The sequence below is a fragment of the Anguilla anguilla genome, chromosome 2, assembly GCF_013347855.1.
Source record: "Anguilla anguilla isolate fAngAng1 chromosome 2, fAngAng1.pri, whole genome shotgun sequence".
Classification (NCBI taxonomy): Eukaryota; Metazoa; Chordata; class Actinopteri; order Anguilliformes; family Anguillidae; genus Anguilla; species Anguilla anguilla.
This window is the reverse complement of record NC_049202.1, coordinates 54,175,663-54,196,737: the sequence shown is the minus strand read 5'-3', so window position 1 is coordinate 54,196,737 and position 21,075 is coordinate 54,175,663. Positions and strand designations below refer to the sequence as shown.

At 37.9% G+C, this 21,075-nt stretch overlaps 1 protein-coding gene across 1 annotated transcript in view; it reads right to left on the bottom strand.

The window, feature by feature from the left end:
• The window catches only part of dnah9 (dynein, axonemal, heavy chain 9), a 124,177-nt gene that overhangs the window by 7,735 nt on the left and 95,367 nt on the right, over window positions 1-21,075 (bottom strand). Inside the window, exons 64-68 of the mRNA XM_035405087.1 lie at window positions 19,808-19,999; window positions 14,044-14,235; window positions 9,960-10,130; window positions 5,748-5,930; window positions 2,750-3,139 (exon numbers count right to left, since the gene is read on the bottom strand). Coding sequence (XP_035260978.1) covers window positions 2,750-3,139; window positions 5,748-5,930; window positions 9,960-10,130; window positions 14,044-14,235; window positions 19,808-19,999 — 1,128 coding nt within the window. The remainder of the gene's footprint in view (window positions 1-2,749; window positions 3,140-5,747; window positions 5,931-9,959; window positions 10,131-14,043; window positions 14,236-19,807; window positions 20,000-21,075) is intronic.

The following is a 21,075-nucleotide window of genomic DNA, read 5'->3' as shown; positions in this document are numbered from 1 at the left end:
AAGTGTAAATATGGGCACTAAATTCGCTCTATAGCTATTCAGAAGATAAGATTATGGAAAATGAGAACACTGCAGATAAATATATATATATTTTGTTTTTTTTTCCGTTTGAACAGATACACATGCAAAAAACAGATACAGATAGTGTTGTCTCAACACACACCTAAAAGCTATGTTTAAGGGGATCCTCAACTATATTCAAAAGCTTAAAAAATGATCAGAACTGCTTTGTTATTCATGGCTTGTGTACTCTAACACAAACGTTATCAACAAATGTATTCATACCCTTGGAAAACTGACAAATATATGATTTCATGGAACGAATGCATGGTCGGAAAGTTTTCAAGAATAACTGTACAATGCTATGTAAAATTTGAAAATATAATGAAGAATTAATTGAAACTGAAATTGAACATAGGTTGATTACTTCTCATGTGATAATTATGAAAAATGATAGCTGCCATAAAAGGTTAACATTTATAGTAAAAGGTACACTATGCATAATAGAAATACTGAAATTTGACTGGCTAGAATACAGGATTTGGGATGGTTTAACAAAAGCATCGGAAGCAATATATAAATTACTGTAACATCTTATCAATTGCAATATTTTTTCACACACATTTTCACAATAGTGATTTAGTTCTTAAGGTAGCCATTGTACATATGCAATATTATAAACATAAATTATTATAGTATATTGTGACATGGTGTTTTATTGTGTTTGAAATGAATCACTGGCTACTTCACTATATGTTACTATGTACTGTACTATGTAAAATTATAATGCTCCATAAATGTACTTAAGATTGATGCTCATTGACTGTGTGTTCCGTAACTAGCTGTTCCATAACTATGTACTTGTTAATTGGGCTGTTCCTAATATGCTTTTTGGCTTTTGGCTAATGTGGCTTGCACTAGTGACCTAGTAAGTCTCTCTGGGTAAGATGATCTGCCAAGTAAATGAATGAATAAATAAATATAGCAGTCCATAATAATAATAACAATAATAATAATAATTATAATAATAATAATAATACTTGACCATTTACCATGTACAATTGAGAGAGAAATCATGCAGCCATGAGAACCCCAATCAATGTGGTTTGATAAGTACACAACGGCCTCTTTTAAGCCTCACTGGCCTTTGGAAAGAACATGCATAAGAGATGGATGAGTGGGCAAACATTCAGTATGATCATTGCTCAACTCACCTACACCCAGCCAAATGGCCCTCGACTTCAAGCCTGTTCAATATCCATGCATTACATGAATAATAAAAGCAGCCACTATCGCAGATAAGGCTTAAGGCACAGAAAAGCCTTTTACATTTGCCTTTCTGCAGCAGAGTTCTCTGGAGTCCTCCTTTCCTCTGCCCTGTTTGATATACTGGTAGTCTGAAACTCTCATGGCTCTTTTAAAACTATGTAGTACAGCAGGCTGACAGTAAACTCGATCTCAGAACTTATATTATGTCAATCTCAGGCTAACTGCATGCAAGTCTGATGGAATGGCCCTTGCCTGCCATGGACTGGGAGGAAGTGGCACAGCGCTAATTTGCATGCGTGGCAAGGGGCATGAGACTACACAGCTCACTCCAGCCCTGTTACAGGCCAGCACTGTTGGAACTGCGATGGGCTCACTTCAGTAAGACACAGCTGGGATTCAGCCTTCGACAATTTACTCTGATCTACTTATCCCTTCATTAAGCACACAGCCTCCCCTGCAGCTGCTGACTGGCAATAATGTACGTAAATGTTCTGCTGAGGTCAACTCTTCATGGTGCAGCTCTGAGTTTTGCATGCACATACAACACCCAGGGACCAGTAAAATCTCACTACTGTTCACATACCGTCCAAACTGCTACATGGTTATATGTGGTGATCTTCCAATAAAAGATAATCTATGAATGTAACTGTTATCCTTCCTTCTCTTCCAAAACCAAGTTTTCATTTTAACAAATTACAACATTTTGCAACAGGGGTTGCTTCCAAAATGAAATGAGTTTTGTTCGTTATGTGAATGCATCACAGACAATGCACTAGAGTACTGCTTTTCCCACTGAGTAGGAAAAATGTTTAAATAAATTGTTTAAAGTATAGATTATGTGTATGTTCACTTTATATCAGGAATAAACTTGTGTTCATAGACAAATAAAAATTAATGTCAATTTTAATAGGCCTCCAATTAAAATACACAAAATAGCATTTTACTTATAAATTAACAGATGCACAGTACTGGATAGTGTAGTACTGTAACCAATAATGTTTTACTTGGAACTTTATTTCTAAATCACTATAATCTAAGACATCCAAGCAACTGTTTGGTCATGTTTATTACATTTATTATCTGCAATATATTATGTTTTTCTCCTAAGTCACTTCCCCTTAACATTCAGAAAAACTAATTCATATAAATGAGACTGTTAACATAAATCTTTGACTTTTACAGCTGTGCTCGGATATTCCAGATGGATGTGTGCTTATAGTCACTTTTACAGTTGGGTAAACTCAGGCACATTTTCCCCCCTAAGGACCAGAAGCAAGCCTCCATTCACATATTGGCCTTTCTTTAATATATGAAAAGCAGCAGTGCTGATAATTAAATTCTGCCAGTACATACTCTCACATTCCGTAATTAAAGCACACTCTGGAGAAGCATTCCTGAGGAGCATTGCATGGGCATTTACAGATATAAGGATGAATTGATGACCCCAACAGCAAAAAATATGTTAATAGCAAAGGGGTACCTGAGTGTCCCAGCGAGCGCCCTCCATGAACAGGCCATGCACATAGGCGCCCTCTCTCGGTGGGCTGCTGAAGTCCTCGCGGTTCTTCTTGGTCACATCGCACTGCAGCGACATCTTGTCCAGCGGCCACTCGTTCCTCCTGGCCATGGATTGCATGATGGCGGTCAGGAAGGACTGGGGGTTGAAGAAGCCCGCCAGCCACACTGCGGAGGGCAGGCTGAAGTCCGACGTCCACGTCTCTAGCTCCTTGATGCGGTTCAGCAGGTCCATAAACCAGGCCGCCAGCCCTGAGATCGACGGGTAGGCCCGCTTGGTCCAGGACTCAGGCACTAGGTCAAGGAAAATGGAGTTCTGCAGAGTTTCCATCTCACTCGTCATTGTGAGCTCTCCCTATATAAATGAATGAATGAATGAATGAATGAATGAATGAATAGATGGCATATTTTCAGTTGTATTGACTTCGATGTCCAATAATATTTACTCCAGAAACATATTTCAGGCCATAATGTGATAACAGTAAAAAAACTAATTATTTATCAAGTCATTACAAAGCTCTTATCAAATAAGCTGAATAAAAAATACATTTTCGTTGTTATCAAAAACGAATAAAATAAGCTAATTTATTCAGGAAGCTAACATCCACAAAACCACTCACTAAATAATCCATTTTTTTCAGACACAGAGCTCATTCTGACAGGTTAGAAAGTGCACAAGCAGGAACCTCTGTCTCATCACACTCATCCTCACAGGCACGTCCATTACTCATACCTCAGTGCGTCACACTGTCCTGTACTAAACAAAGCCAAAATTCTCCCCCCTTCTTAGAAGCAGGTCACTGACCTCTCCTTCAGAATATCACAAAACACCACTCAGAATGTAATGCACATCTATGCACTTTGTCAGGGTGTTGTTAAAATCAGTGTAATTCAATCTCTGTCCTGGGGACCCCTTGTATATGCTGGTTTTACAAGGGTTCCAACCACAGTGATAATAATAGAATTTTAACAAGCTGTTAATTTATCTTATTTTCATGTTTAGAGGGATTATTCACCCTATTAAACCACATTATGTCAGAAATAGCTATGCATGGCGTGAAGAATATTGGTGACATGGAGCTCATTGTGCTGTATTGTGAACATCTACATGAAAAGAGGCTACAAAGTTATTTAACTGATCAAGTTAAAGACTGAGGTGAATCAGTAGACTCCTAATTGGTGAAGGTGAGGACACATGGTCACTAAAACTAACAATTTTGGTTGATAATGTTGAATTCAGAGCAAATGATAACAAGCCAAACCTGCACTGAGCTAATAAGTTTAAGCGGCAAAAGTATGAAAGAATGTGTTCAACAACCTAATTCGGAGCATATTGATTCCTGAATTTGATCAGTTTAAAATTTTTGTTACCTCTTTTTATGCAGTTGTTTGCAATATAGCACAATGTGAACATGTGACTTTTACTTTAATGGCATGCATATCTTTGTCTGACATTATGTTGTTTAGAGGGTAAATATTCTATCCAAACACAAAAAGCAGCTAATTAAAAAATTAAATTGTTTAATAAAACTTGTTAAATTTCTAAGATTGCCATTACAGTTCCAGTGAAGTCCAGCATACACAGGGGGAAGCTGAATACCACTGGTTAAAATAATATGCTATAATTGGAGAAAACCAAACCACACCCAAGCTTTCAACTTACTTGTGTTGTTTTTTAGTGTTCACTGTTTTCTTTAATTTCTTTAATTTTCTTTACTTTTGTACAGTATCATGAAAAAGGCATTAGCCCTTAACAAACATGTCTCACAAGCTCTTCAATATGATTTAATATGCACAAAAGGCATACATACTGAGGAGGCAATAAAAATGATGTATACTCAAAGGAAATTGACTGAAGGATACTGATGACAATAATTTTTGTTGCATGAATATTAATGCAAAACCTGTCACAGAATAGTGAAGAATAGCTGATTCATTAAAGCAATAATTAAAAATTAAGGCATCAATTCTTGCATTAGAAACATCCTTACATGTCCAACAGAGGAGAGAACTTTAAGGCCAGATTTACTAAAAGATTGTGACTTTTCCAATGCAAAAGCGGTTGCTACAAGGTTACAATATCCATGTCGGATTTATTAAACAGTCGCAATGGGTCAAAATTGCTATTGGGATGTATTTTGCTGGGATTACGTCACTCTGCAACTTTTGTTTTGATACAGTTAAATGTGTTCATGCATATGTATACCTGGAGTGAATGTGCTAAAACAGGGTGGGGATTTTATGTAAATTAAGCATTCAGTCTAATTTACTAAAGCATGCATTCATTGCAACTCAACTCTTTGTGTGAGAATTTTTAGAACTCCTGAAAGCAGGCTGTAATTTGTGCTCATATAACCAATAGCTCACATACAGGATCCTGGAGAAGGGTGCCAGGCTATACACACACCATCGGCAGTCAAATCAGTTTGCCTTGTGGGCTGCACGGGGTGGACATGAGCAAATGCATAACACTCAGGACAGGAGATGGGATTTAAAATATGTTTACTGATCGACGGCAGCAGGACCACCATATAGTGAATGTTTTATGGGGTGCAACTATTTCCTGGCCCTAATCTGGCCCTAAATATCTATAAAACTAAGATATCCCTATTTGTCAAAAAAGTATAAAATTACAGAAGTCATATAGCTATATCTATAATACATCCATACATTTGTCTTGCACAACTGATAACATAATTATTTGTCTTTGAAATCATGGATGTGTTCAGTTAGATTTTTAAAAGCTTTTCATAAATGTTTAAATAGGTCAGCTGATGTATAGAATTAGTTATGGGCCCAATGGTGAAAAATGTATGATGCATATATTTTTTCTGCTTGTTTTGGTTTAATTTAACAATTTCATTAGAACACTTGAAATAACCGTAGAAGATAATGATAAAAAAACCTCATCTCTGTGTCCTGCATGTCCACATGTCAGGCAGAGGGGCTGAGGAACAACTGACCTTCAAGCCCAGGTTGAGTTCTTTGAGAGAGCGTTTTATCTCCTGGGTCAGCATGTTCATGCGCTCACACTCTTGGAAGGCAACCACAATGTAGGGTGTCCGCTCCTCCACTTTGCTCATGAGCTCTGGGATGTTGAACTCCTCTGGTAGTTTCTCCATGATCTCGTCCAGAACTGTCTTTACCTGGTGGACACAGCGTTAAGATGGAGTAGGACTGTAAACAGATTTTATTTTGTGAATCAAAGTCAAATATCACAGTTCCTCTAAGCCATAATACTGCCCCTAAAATTTTATATCTTTATTTTTATTGTAACTTTTGACACTCATTTCCTTCCTCGTAACAAAGGATATGTTATACATTGTTGTGCTTTTGTCTAGTTTTCATAAACATGCGATACCAAAGACTTTAGTCTCTGTACAATGCTGTGCCAGGAATTCCTGGTTTAAGAAATAGAAACAGCATGGTTGGAAACACAGTGCAGAATATAGTCTGTCATGTACCTATATCATGAAACCGACAATAGCTCTGGGTCAAGATTTAATGAAAATCACATTTTCAATGCCAATAGCATGTTCATATATAAATAATACGAAAATGATCACACAGAAGACATAATCCCACCCTAGATTGGTCCCGACAGAAAGGAATATACTGCAAAATATGGTTAATATGAAGACATGTTTTAAAAATACCATGATGAATACAATACAGGCATTTGGCAGACGCTCTTATCCAGAGCGACGTACAACATGTGTGTGTGTGTGTGTGTGTGTGTGTGTGTGTGTGTGCTGTAACATCTATTGCAAGTATGCAATAATTCATACATACAATGCATACATTGTGTTGCAACATCTTGATTAAATATATATTTATTTTGAATATATTGCAGTATATTCCAGCTCCATAAGAGGATATTCAACTTTTTAAAACCACATTGACTGATGAAACATTGGGTTGGCAATGAAATCATTCATTGGTCCTGTTTGATATCATGAAGGTGATGAGATCCTGCCTTACAACCTGGCCAATATTGCTGCTTCAACAGAATTGCCCCTTTTCATTCATTGTTCTTTTTTTTATACATGCCCCAGCACTCCATAGCACCTAAACAAAACATTAATGGGATCAGCTCAGTCTCTCAAACTCTAACCTATGGACAGAAACTTTGAAATGAAAAATGGCTAGATTTGTGGTGTAAAGACCAAATTTAAATAGGTTATGTCCATTCTTGTTATTTCATTGTGATACCATGACATGTCTACAATGGAATATAAGCAAGCTTTTAAGGTACCTTTCAAAACGTATCTTCGCAAATTCAGATTTTAGAAAGCTACTCAACCTGAACAAAGGAGAAAATGTTTTCCATGACATTGACGCCTCTGTACATGACTACACTCACAGAAACTGGCAGGAGAACTAAAGCTAAAATTGGCTGAAGTACAGACAAGAAACCACTAAGACATTCTCAAGAAGATTTCATCAGATGTGGCTATCATGGAGTTGTCACTTGAGAGGGCAAGCACTTACGTAGCTAATGTCCATCTACATTATAGACTGCACAATGCTTCAAAGTGCTTACACCTTCACATCCACATTAAAGTCAACCACTTCATATAAACCACTATAAAATTCACTGTAGTTGTCACACTGATACATGATTAGTATAATCCTGTAACTCGGTGAAAAAAAATAATGTTGAGGAAAATAATGAAGAAAACTTTTATCTTTGAAGAGGGAAATAAAAATAGCATCAACGATGTTTAGCCATGTTGCTTTTCTTACAAATTAGTCACATTCATTAATATTCATTGTTAAACAAAATTTCAGTGCTTAAATGGTCACAGTTCAAGGCTAAAACATCATCAAAAGCCTTTGGGCTCCCACAAAATGTTTGGGATGAATGATTAAATCAAATTCTATGTCTTATACTTTTCATGGAAGATGAATGGTTTGGTGAGTCTGTTGTTCCAATCAAGCACAGAGGGCTTAATGCTCCTGACAACAGATCTATGAGGTTTTGGGTTGAAGGCTATTATACAAGATTTAATCTATTTTTCTTTAGAAGTTACATGAACATGTGAGTGCAAAGCAGACATATTTCATAAACACCATGCTTTTGTCAGTTGTAAAATCATGAATACCCCTATTCTTAAACTCAAAAGGTCATCTGTCATAATGAATTCTGGAACACTGACACAGTTCCCATATCTCATTTTTTAAATGTCAGCACTGAGCTGGAGACTTTGGTTAGCAACAGACTCACTTTGATCTTCTGAGACACAAGTGCGCCTCCATGCCGAGTTATACTAATGCAGATTAAGTCACTTTTTTTCAACACAATGCAGGTAAAGCTGCTTTAAAATGGCTGAGGGGCTTTTCTTTCATTTCTGTTACATATAGACCTGATTCTTGTTTGTAAACAAAAGAGCATCTGCGTGCAACCCAGGGGCAAAAAGTGTATCACCTTGGTAGGCTATCACAATGCAGCACAATTGATCAAAACCATTTAAAGTACTATGTGCACCTTCTTGTGTTTCTGGTTCTTTCATTTTACTTTCATATTTGCAAAGCTATAGTAAATATAACCATCTGTTTGAAATTGATAGTGTAACTTTTGTTCACGGTAACGTTTGGCCAGATAGGTAGCCTGCCTATGCTAACACACAAACAAAGGTGGAGCAGCTGACAATGATTGTGTCAGTAAATTGTCTGTGGGAAATAATATGTTGATAACTTAATGCTTAAAGCCTATCGTTAACCAAGTAGTCCACTTTTTTGTTTGGTCAGAAGAGAAAAGGCACCAGCACCACAAACCCTTTCTTCCGGTTTCATCCAAGTGTTCACTGAGGGAAATGTGTCTTTTCAGGATGTTGGCTCACCCTCAGCTGGTGAGTTTGCCAGTTTGCCAATTGGCTAGTTAACATTTGTGGGCTAACGTTACACAGATGGACAGCATACCCCTGGTTTACAAACAAGGTATTCCAAAGTATCTTAGACACACCTCCAAACACACCTCAGCTCCTCTACTTGCAATCTAGCTAAAGTTAGTCCACCTATACATAAAACAATTACCCTACACACAACCACTATGAATGCAGTGCCATACGCACGGAACAAACCCTAGATAGCTACCAGTAACTAACAACAGCAGCAGCTTGGTGATCAAGATCAACCTGTTTCTTGACAACAGGAACATAAACAAGCAAGACCTTATACTTTTTAGATTTCATGGCTAGCTTGTTAAAATGGTAAGCTTCTATTTTTACATCATTAGTTATCTTGTCAATTATCTTGCAAGCCAGCTAGAAATCTCCATCAATATAACAGCAACCATTAGAATGCTAGGTTTGCTGACACTCAACGGAGCCTAGTATTAAAATTATATTTAATCTTGGGTCAAAATGGTTGCACAGTATATTTTCTGTCATGGATAACTAGCTGGCCACCTACTCCATTTGCTTCAAAACTGGTTGTAGAATTCAACTGAGCACCAATGCGATGAGATGGGAGCCAACATAACACAATACATTATAGACACTTGCTAAATTGAATGAATACTGCACATATTTGCAATAAACTGCTTAGCTAACTCAGTGTTGATGCACCTAATATATTTGATGTAAAACAAGTGTCCTTTATCATCCACTTCAGCTTTGGCAATCGCAAGTTGATACTGATTTCTTTTGGGATATTGAATATTCTGCCCCAGAGTGGCGTGGGCACCCCGATTGTAATGTGGCTGAGAAACCTGCCCATTCGTCAGCATGTGATGAAATCTGATACAAGCCAAATCACAATAGGTGCAAAACTCTTGACGGATACATACAAGTTATGACAGTGAGGATACTGGTCAGGAAAGAAAAAATATTTCAAGGGCCTAGCCTATATGCTGCCATGGTTCTATTGCTTAATTGTGCTTTAATCAAATATAAACAATTAACACAGACACAGCTGGAAAAAGTAGCAAATAGGTAAAACATTTCATTTGCAGTTATTTGAATATTTAAAAAATGCAATAAAATTCCAAACATTATTGCAACTTCTGAACAACAAACATGCATATCTCAAAAATAAACTTCAAAGCAGAAATTTCTGAATAATTTCATTCTATTATTTCTCATTCAGTAGCTCAGACATATTCAACTATCTTGCGTGGTCTTTGCACACATTTCATGTGAAGTTGGGGCGTGACACTGCCCTGAAGTAATTACCTTCTCCTCCCTGGTGGAACCGCCGCCCTCTCCAGCACTGCTGTCCCTGGGCTGCATCTCCAGCACTGTACGGAACAGCTTCTCTGAAGTCTGGGTGAGGAAACCAATCTCGGCATTGGGGTGCAGCCCGTACAGGTAGGGCGATTCAGCAGGGAGAGCGGCATCAATGTACTAAATAGGGAAATCAGACCAAAACAAAGCATCAGTCTCTCAAAGTCCACCCCGGCCTCTGCACAGATAAGTGCACTGAGAAATTGTGTTCCTGGTGGCATAGCTTTTTTTCAGCACTAGATCAGGCAAAGCTTCCTTTTAATTTTGGCCCTTGAAAAATGCTAAGTAAGAAGAGCCTTTCTTGTTTTCTTTGTTGCAGAGGCCAGCAATATCTTGGTCAAATGGTTGTTCGTGAAATGTTGTATGTCCTGCACACACACATGCGTGAACACATGCACACAGACAACACACTGGCACTGCCAATCCCAAAAGGTCACATCCCACATCATGCGACCCACACTGCAGAGAAATTATCTAACCAGCACGCAGGCTAAGAAGCTGAGTCACTACCTTCCTCCTTACACAAGGAAGAAGAAGAGAAAGTCCAGCACACCACACTGCCACTCAGTTAATCAGGACAGCCAATTACAAAAGACAGATGAACAAACTCTACTTAAGGCCTCTCACTTCGATAAAGGCCAGGGACACTAGTAAGTGGCAAATTAAACAGCCTTACCTGTCAGACTCCAGGGGTTAGTGGTGAGAAATGGAGCATGTGCCTGTGCCATAGCTATACTATATAGAGAGGCACTGCTCTGTTGGCTTTTTAAAAGATAATATGTTCCTTTTTTATTTTAAAACAATAATCAATTTGAAACAAACATATAATGCATACACATAAAACACAAAGTGCAAACAACTCAAAACACAAACTAGGCATTGTGACTCCTTGTTTTTCACTTTCTTCTATTTTCATAGTCTTAACCCATTATTTTCAGTCTAAATCCATATCATTTCAAAGTGTCCTGCCTTTTGATTTCATTCATCCTTCTCCCTCTCTTCTGAGTAATCCTCAGGGTGGTCTCTACAGGTGATGTCCATCCCACACACTGAGGAAGAATTCCACGTTTGGAAAGAGCACCATCCCAACATCTGAATAGCTCTATGTATTTGGTGCGGGAGAATAATCATGGCACTTAGCCATTCCACATGCAATGGGAGAAAATCCCTACCCATGTAAAGCAGTCCCATATGTCACAAATCCAATTTATCCATGGGCCTGTGGCATTACGGCCTTTCACATGCAAAAGGATCTTACAATCAATTTTTTATGTATAGAGTCTGTATTTGACATCACATGTGAAGCAATCAAGCATGTCACATACCAAAAATTTACATAAACCCTATTCGAGCTGGACTAGTTTCACAGAGGGAAGTTATGTGATTTCAGTGATTACAGACAGGATGTGTGATTTTAATCCAGTACAAAGTCGGAAATATGAAAACACTGCAATATGAAAACAATCCAGTTCGAACGGACCCCACAGTAATGCAATTGTCTCTGCCAGGCAGAGCCTGGAGGGGATCATGCATTTGGTCACGTGTGTATGTGTGTGTGTTTGTGTCTCTGTCCACAGCTAATCTTGCATACTATTGGGCCGATCAGCCTAATATTTGTTGTGCATGCTGACAGCAGGCCAAGGACCTGAATTCTCGAATATTTTGCAAATCGGTCAACAACAAATATTTTATTTGAATTAATTTCCATCATTGTTGTCCATTGAAATAGCCTGAGTGGCCTAACCGGTCGCTAGGGGCCGAAAGTGATCAACAGCTGCTTCCGTTTGGAATGCCTGGCAGAGATCTGCACTCTACTGAGTGCACTCTTCTAGTTGCACATGGAAAGTGTTTGCCTTGGTTTTTTGCAACCAGTAATCAGATTTTAACTAGCAGCTTGACGTCTTGTTTTTTTTTTTTTTTCTGGCGGAAGTGCAGTTAGAGACATGTACATCCGGGCGATCTGCGGTAATTTTGGAGCTGGAATTACAGAAATTGTTCATTTTGTATGAAAAGACCAGACAGAGCTTGAAAACCTTATCAGAGCTCAACCCACTGTACGGATCCTGCTCGGCCTGCTAGGGCTATACACAAATCTGATATATATTAAGCGTCGCAGAACACAGCAGTCAGAATATTTTTAGTCAAATAGTTATCTTTATATCAAAGAAAGCTGGCCAGTCTTTTGCCACCTGTATGCTATAGTCAGGGGACAGTTTTAGATGACCATCATGTACTTTTTTCTGTGGGCTGCCCGGACCACCTTCTCTTTGACTGTGTAGTCACTAAACATCACCAGCAATGCCCTGGGTCTCTCCTTCTGGCTAGACTTGGCAGCACAGAAGGTCCAGTGCTTGCAGTTGAGGCAGCTCTGGTAGGATCTCATTCCCCAGAATTTATTTCAACAGGTTAGCTGAAAAGACCATGACTTGTGCACCCTCTGCCTTCTCAGGGAACCCCAAGATCCTTATGTGCTGATGCCTGGATTGAGTCTCGAGCAACTCCACTTTGGCCAGGTATATATTATCAGCCCCAAGTTTTTTGTCCATATTTTCCAGCTCTGTCACCCGATGACACTGGTTGCAGATTTTTTTTTACTTTTTGTTTTTCTCTCCTTGGGTGTTTAATCAGTAGCTCAGTATAAGATGTTTTCAGCTTTTCAAGTGACTTTCCTATTTATTTTGTAATTGCTTCTGTTATTGCTTCTTTCAATCAGTTGCATAAAATGAGGCAATCTCTGACAAAGTATCACCGGGCTCAGGATCGGACTCCTCTTGCACTGTTGATTGAGACTTCAGTTTCTTCTGAGCCATGGTTAGCTGCTTAACGTGATGCTTGGCATACTAGGTAGCTAGCTTGTCTTTAGCATGTAAAGATTAGCTTGCTGGTTCTTCTCTGGTTGGAGATACAGTGTTGCACTACTCAGATAACAATACTTCATAGGTAAAGACAATATATATTATAGTAAATTCTAAAGCATTATACGGCAATACATTATAGAGTGATGGAACAAACACAATGAGTGAAGAGTAAAAGGCTTTTTTTTTCTTCTTCACAGAATAAAACACATTTGCCCATGCAGGTGGTTGATGGAGAGGTTTCACCCTCACAACCCTCATGTAAACAGCAGGGGCATTCTCACTCTCCACACGTGGGCCAAGATTGAAGAAAGGCCCACCCCAAAGCGTGTTTACATCTGCATTGCAAAGATGCTTAATGAGTGCCACCTGCATCACAGATAATGAATGAATTCCATACAAATTCCCCTAAGATGTGGAGGGAGAAATCTGGATGGTCTTGGTACCTCTCATCGGTTTACTGTGTGTGGCTACCAATTACAATGTGGCAATAATTCAGGATGCTGCTGTCAGAGTGTCTCATAATTATGTTGTCGCAATGTTAACATTTGCATAAGGTAGAGGGTAGTTAATTTGTGACAAAAAAAATATATACTTTTGATATATATATATATTTTTTAAATAAAGGATAAAATTTTTTTTATTTTTTCATCTTGTTAAAGTACAAAATCAAAGCTAAAAATGCGGTATCATACTACTCATAAAATACATCCTAAACCAGGAACCATTGCATGAAATTGTTCTATTTGTGTAGCCCCTAGCGCAGTGCTTCTGATATGGGACAGGTTTGGTAATAATGGTGTTTAAAACATAAATTAATAGAAGTATGAAGAAGACATCTCATTCAACCTCTGATTTATCTCTAAAACCTTTTTCATTCTTCCACTTCCCTAATTATTTTGGCATGTCTCTCCCATTACCATGTAACATAAACAACACTGCTCTCCCTATTAAAATATAACAATAATACAGTATCTCAAGAGATGCCCCTACATTTTGATAGCCCTTATTAACAGGTACTTCTGGCCAGCTAGCTATCCCACAACATACATGTTTGACGTGTATCAGAAACCCACATAGGCTCAGATTTGTGGTAAAAAGGTCATGACTGCAAAGAACGGATCACTTTAGGTGTGCTGAATGCTGTGTGTTGTAAAGAGAGATGGAGGATTAGTAACCTGGTGATAACCGTTGTAGTCCATATTTCCAGGCAAGGGGAAGCCAGGGGCCAGACAGAGTTCTCCTTCCATCATCTCTGGCTTGATGAACTCCTCCAAGTAAGTCCTGCACAACCTTCTGTCCCAGTCATCTGTGATGTGACCTCCATACATGATCTCCCCGAAAAGATAGCGTAGGTCATCATATGGCACCTGGAGTCAATGACACAGAGGTCCCATCACAAACACTTGAGTCAGTTACATATTGTATGTATGCAATTAACTGATAAAATGCCCTTCAATCCCTAACAATATATACGTTAAAGCAGTTTCATAATGTATATATTAAAATACAATACATTATAAATGTATGATATCTAAAAAATGTATTACAGTAAGACCCACTTGTAAGCATATTGGATCTAACCAAATCGAGTGATAAAAATGCATAGGACAAAATTGGTCTCATTCCAATGCTGTGTATGCAAACAGCGTATAATACCAAAGGACTGTTTCTATGAATAATTTTTTTCTCAGACAAAACATTAAAAATTCACAGAAATGCAAAACCCATTAATGTCACATTGCTCTTTTTCACTTTTATTTTCAGCATAATAGATTAGTTCATGAAAGGCATTTTCATTTAAAGTCTTGCACAGCCTGTCCAATGTCTCAGATCATCACATAAAAAGTAAACAAGGTTACATGAAATAAGAAGACAAAAGAAATGAACACTTAGAATAGTATAACAGTCTTAAACCATATTAAAGCCTTCGAACATGCCCAAATCCACACTCTGGACACTCTATCAAATACAGAGACAAAATATATACGCAGTGAATAAGAACTGGCAAGCCGGGATTGAGTGCACAAAAAAAAACAAAAAAAACTGAAGCAATCATTTTTCACTGAGGTTTATCAATGTGTTTACAAAATTTTGTTAGTTAATTAATTAGTTAGTGAGTCAGTTAATTTATGTCTATCAGAAGTTCACTTGGCAGCATTGGTGTTTTTGTCATACATTTACAAACTGGCAATCCAGAAATATAACTTTAATTCCTAACAACTGAGTTTGAAAATATGTCACTTTAAAGTTTCAGTTGAGTGGACTCTGCTGCCAGGTGGCTGATACAGCTGAGATTTAGGTGCAGCATTGTGCTGAGGTTTGTGGGCTGGAAACGATCATAATGTGAGCAAATCTGTCTCACAGTACAGTACTATAACTGTTGTCCTTAGCTGTGTTATTAATATGTACAGCTTTGTTCAGGGATTGAAGTCCATAATTAAGTTAATAAAACATCTGAGATTTCTCAATACATATGTGCATTAACTTAAAGAACACTCCAGTTATATGAATATGTTGCTTGTAAAAATAGGGTTAAAGCAAGAAACAAAAGTCTGAGCCTGAAAATATTGAATTTCACATGAATATAAAGACCTAGAACCCTTTATGGAACTAATGCAGTTAAAAAAATAAATAAATAACTGAAATGCAACATCTCCATGGAGAATAAAGGTTATAAAAAATGAAGAACTTTAAAGTGCTCCCTTCTTGCTTAACATGAAATAAATGAACATGCCATCTGTATAAATAATAACATTACATTTAATAAGGACAGTGAAATTTGTTTAACTTTAAATTGCATAAAATGATAGAGCTCTTATTAAAAATGATGTCATGATGACACTAACAACAGCTCCCACACGATTGAATGAGTAAACAGAACGACTGCTGATTTGTATAATCGTGTTCATATGTTACTGAAGTGTCATTGTGAATGCCATGCCCCATTTTGGGGGAAGACATTTAACTTCCCCCTGCTGAAAACAACACTAATCAGGAAGGAGACAAAAAAGAATGAAAACGTAAAAAAAAAACAGTTGCTGTGTTATGAACTGCACAGCCAACATACTGAAAAAGTCCTTGAGGATACAGGCTATTATGAGAGAGAATGAGGAAGGAAAGCTACGGAATCCTGCATCTCCACACACTTATATCTGTGGAAAGCACTTTCTAACAGGAACATAATCTTCACACACAATATGGATAATTGTAACTACAGAGTTCAACAATAACACTGCCGCCCGAAACACAAGAGCTCACTGTCCTGATTTGGCAAGTGTGTAATTATTGTGCTCAAACTGCCCTCATTAGAGAAATTGCTAGGCAGGTAGCTAACGATCTTCTGAGAAGCCAAATGGTAAATTACATGTTTACAGATGATCACTAGCATATAAGTCCAAATAAAACAGACCAGCTATTCCTAGTCTCAGGAATCAAACACCACAGAAATACAGTTATTAACTGCTTATCAACTGATTATCTTAATGCTGACAATGCCTGCAATGTACAATTTACCTGACAATGCAAAATGCCTGCAATTCAATGACAATAATGGAAAATCTCATATCCCATGCGCTAACACCTAAGTGTGATGTTTTACACTCTATATGCTACATATTACACAAAATTGCAATATGTAGCAAATAAATATATAGTTTAAGAAATAACTATTTTGGGCTCTCGGTACCACACTGACATGTCAGAGGCAAGGAAACCTGTTGATGGTTACGTCACTAGCTAGGGAGATGAGGGAGTGGAGCATGACCATCAGACCAAATCAAATTTTACATTGAACCTCAGCCACTGGGTAGAGATGTAACATAATCAGTAGACATTAGTTTTATACATCATAAAACACATTTCACTGTTTTTTTAAATAAAAAATAAGAAATTGTTGTGTCTCAGCGCACTCCCGTTTGGTTTTCCCCCAAAAGGGGGCATGAACTGTCAAGTACCCAAATGTGCCATGGTGTACGGATAAACAAAATTGATTAAGACACCCTAAACAAAAATCCACGTGCAGTCATTGTTGCTGCATTCTTGAAATTGCATTACAAGCCAATAATATATTTATTTCATTGATATAAAACAGCTTTACAGTGAAAATCCGGCACAGTGCCAGAGAACTTCAAGCCCTGATAAAATATTCTGGAACAGGTTATATTCTTACAAGCATGTTGCACTGTACATAAGAATAAGACCAGCAAGAGCATATAACATATTGTTGTTCTATTCATATACAGTCAATATGGATATGTCCATATGGTTAAGTCGCTCTGGATAAGAGCGTCTGCTAAATGCCTGTAATGTAATGTAATGTAATATAGCCACTAGCCACAATACGCAAAAAGGGACAGATCAATTCCAAGTGAACAGAAACCACTAAGATGTCTGAAAAACAAGCAAAAAATTTTGATAATACTTGTTGAGAATACATGAGCACTAGTTCATGATGCACCAGTACCAGTCCCATGAATACTAGTTAATTTGACAAATCTCCAATAGCAACTCACGTGTTGTGCGTCACACATCAATGACACAGTTGTCAAATTCACACCTTACAAAAAGCTGTTTATATATAAGAAACATGGGTCATGTAAGGATAAGCCTGCAGGGAAGATTGAGCGTGAGGACTCAGTACTACATCAATAAAGTGCTGCGCAGTGGGGTTACTATCAATCACTGCAAGTGGAGTTCAGCAGCAAACAAATACTTCTGTCTAGGCCATTTAATTTGGACCTCCCCATTGACTGGTCTGCTGTACATAAAAATGAATTGTACTGTTCCGTACGTATGTGACACAGTTGCTGATGGCTATCACAGCATTACACAAAACCTTGACTCACTGATATAGAGGAATTGGCTCCACTCCTGGCATGTCCTTCTGAGGTGCTGCTGACACAGTTCTGGTGCATCAGTAACCATCAATGAGTGCTGATCCTCTGTGTGGTCACCTGACCTTAGAACAATGGTAGCGGCCTCCATACAGTTACTGCTGATGTATGGGTGGTTGTGAACTAGTATTTTTTATGCAACGGATCTGGCAGTGCATATATGAACATGGGGCACTAAAATGGCTTTTTTATAGCCAGGAAATGTGACATCTTTTTCATAGCCAGGTGATGTGACTCTTGGTCTCCAAGACCCTGTCTGGCCATTGACTGACTGCTTCACAGTCACTTAGAATAAAAGAGTTTAGAAACAATATGTAAACACTCCAGAGAGTAATTGACAGTTCAGGCTCCTTTGAAGTTACCTTAAATGTTACCTTACATTATTTCTAGATAATACACCTGTAAAGTGAATGACTTTTTCACGAAGTTATCCATATCCTATTCAAATATTATCCTCTTTATATTCTCAAATACAACACAATATGTATAAGTTCATGGCTATGGATAAATGGTACTTTATGAGAATTGTAGCTACCATATCTGACCTGTGGAAAAGCAATTCAAGTTTGACTCTAGTTATTGGATGCGCCCTGCCAGGTTGTCTTTTGCTGAATTTGCTGAAACTAAGCAAAGACATAGACTGCCAATGCATCATAAATATGCCTTAGCATGGTTATTTTATAATATTTTTCGAATCCTGCATAGTCTGCCTTTCATAACACAAAAAAGAATGACCAGGAGTGGAATCAACTGGGTTATAATCAACCAATGTTAACTGAGCTGGCTTTTACTAAATGGAAATAACTGAAAGGAAATAACCCTTATACTAGGTAATGTTTTATTTATATCTTAGGCAAGTTACAGCCAAACATCTATCCAAACATCTGATTATAATAAAATACAGTTAATGATAGCAACTTAGCAATGGAGGCAAGCTATCTAATGACTGCTAGAATTGCTCCTGAAAAGGTAAAAACCACCAAAACCTCTCATCAGTAAGAAGGTGGCACGATTAGCTAACCAGCTTTTAGCCAAGTGCTTAATGGAGGACAATTCCCTTTCTGTCCCCTAACGACAACAAATATTTTCACCTTAGAAGCAAAACTGTTTATTATTATATACATATATATATATATATGGCTATGGTCGGGTTGCAGAACATGGCCAAAACGCACAATGTGCAACTAACATGTGGGATATTTTGATGATAACATGAAATCAGACAAGAAAAATATATATTTTTTAAAAATATATTAAATTCAATATTTATATATTAAATAAAATTATCATTTATATAAAAATGTATAAGTATAATAAACTACATCCCTACCTACCCACCCAGCTTCCTACCTACCTACCCGCTCACTCAAAGATGGGCTTTTTCACTCTCCAAAACAAAATAATTAAGGGATGGTAGGTGCTGACATCCCTCCAAAATAGAGCAATATACCAGAAGTTATTGTGCTTTTTACAAAATAATTTTCAATATGTGACAAATAACCACCGTTAAACCGTTTAGACTGAAATTGGCACTTCATGTAGAACGTGTCAACGACTTTGTTTGCATGCTATCCAACATTTGAGGGATGAGGGTGTTAGATATATTCATCCATAAAAGTCATGAAAGGGCGTATGCTATCTTTGATACTGCGGCTGCAGTGTAATTTACATTTTGACAGCTTTGGCTGTTATAGCCTTAATACTAGAATGGTGAACACACATGCACGCACGCACGCATGCACGCATGCACGCACACACACACTTGACATAATGAATCTTTTAGCTTTTAACAAACCTTTGAAACTGCAAGTATGCAGAGGCCTTAAATTAAATAAACAAATTGTATCTCAATAAATAATGTGATTTAACCTTTCTATTCTGTTCAACTGTTTTTTCAATTATTTAAAAATATACTTCTCTGTTTAGCTTAGAACGACTTTATCTTTCTCTTTTATGGTAACATGGAAGGAGGAAAAAGTCAATAACTGAAAATGTCATATTCGTAATCTGTGCTAATGTGGTTCTGCAGAATGCATGTGCTTCTCACCTTGGCGTTGGCCTCCAGGTAGTTGTACAGTACATTCACAGAGATGGTGAGGTCTCCTGTATTGAAGGGATAGCTTCTATTCCAGCCCTGTGGACCAAATTTTCGCCTCTCTGCCACCACCGCGTGAAAGTAGCACAAGGCGAAAAGAATGCTTTTAAACTCGTTCTCCCGGGCGCACATCTCCAGTGTGTCCTGGAACACAAAATTTTGTATATGCATGATACAATATCCTGCAACAGGTAAGTTTCAACCCATTAAAAACGACACATTTAACACAACAATTTTCTCCATTTTCCATCTTCTCTCATATAAAAAACCGACTTGCTGCAGTGTGTTTTCCTGGGACAGGCAGATGACTGGACACCAATAAAGCAAAGTGTCTCTTTTAACTGTGACCACTTGTCAAGGACTGCAACTTCTACACTCCAAAAGGCTCGTTATTTCAGATGGCTTAAATAAAAATGAAAGACACTGTAATATCTAAGGGGAATACTTCAACAAGCATGCCAATAACCCTGTTAAATGTTTACTTGACTGTAAATTGCAACTGTAAATTCTTTTCATTTCATGATGTGTCAGGCAAATAGTGTTAAAAAGAAAATCTCCTACAAGCTCTGTGGAGGTTAAGTCCAAACTAGAAAAAAGGGGGTAGCTGTGCTTTGATTTGATGTTTTAATATTCTGTCCACAGAAAATTTGTAATGTTTCAGAAGCTAGGCACCCATTCTCTTTTTAAAGGCTGTCTGCTGAAGACACAAGGGCACACATAGCCTCGGGTACATTTTAGAACATACTGACTGATTTCTGACCGGAAAATATGTTTTCTGAGGTGCCTTGTTTGTTCTGCATCAGTCTACTACTAGCCAATGGTATTGTGGCTGGCTGCCGCATCATTAACATGCTCAGGGAACTGGTTCAGCGCTAGTGCAGGTAATTGGGCATGAACACAGAGATAGCTGTCAGATAGAGGTACATCAGTTATTGACACACAGTGGCTTCCTCAAGCTAGAGGCCGCTAGTTTTTCACAGCCGTGTATTTCCACCATGATCACAGCACCGAGAAGAAAGAGGAGAGGGCAGAAGGAAAAGAGGGCATGTTATTAGACACCATCATTCATGTGCTGAATTCTGAATGCAGTCTGAATCATGCAATGCTGCCAATTACTCAGGCAGGGACAACAGGTTGGATTCCTTGAATTCCTAACAGTTGAACATATAGAAACATGGGGAGAGAATAGGCATAGAGAATGATGGAATATCTTTACAGGT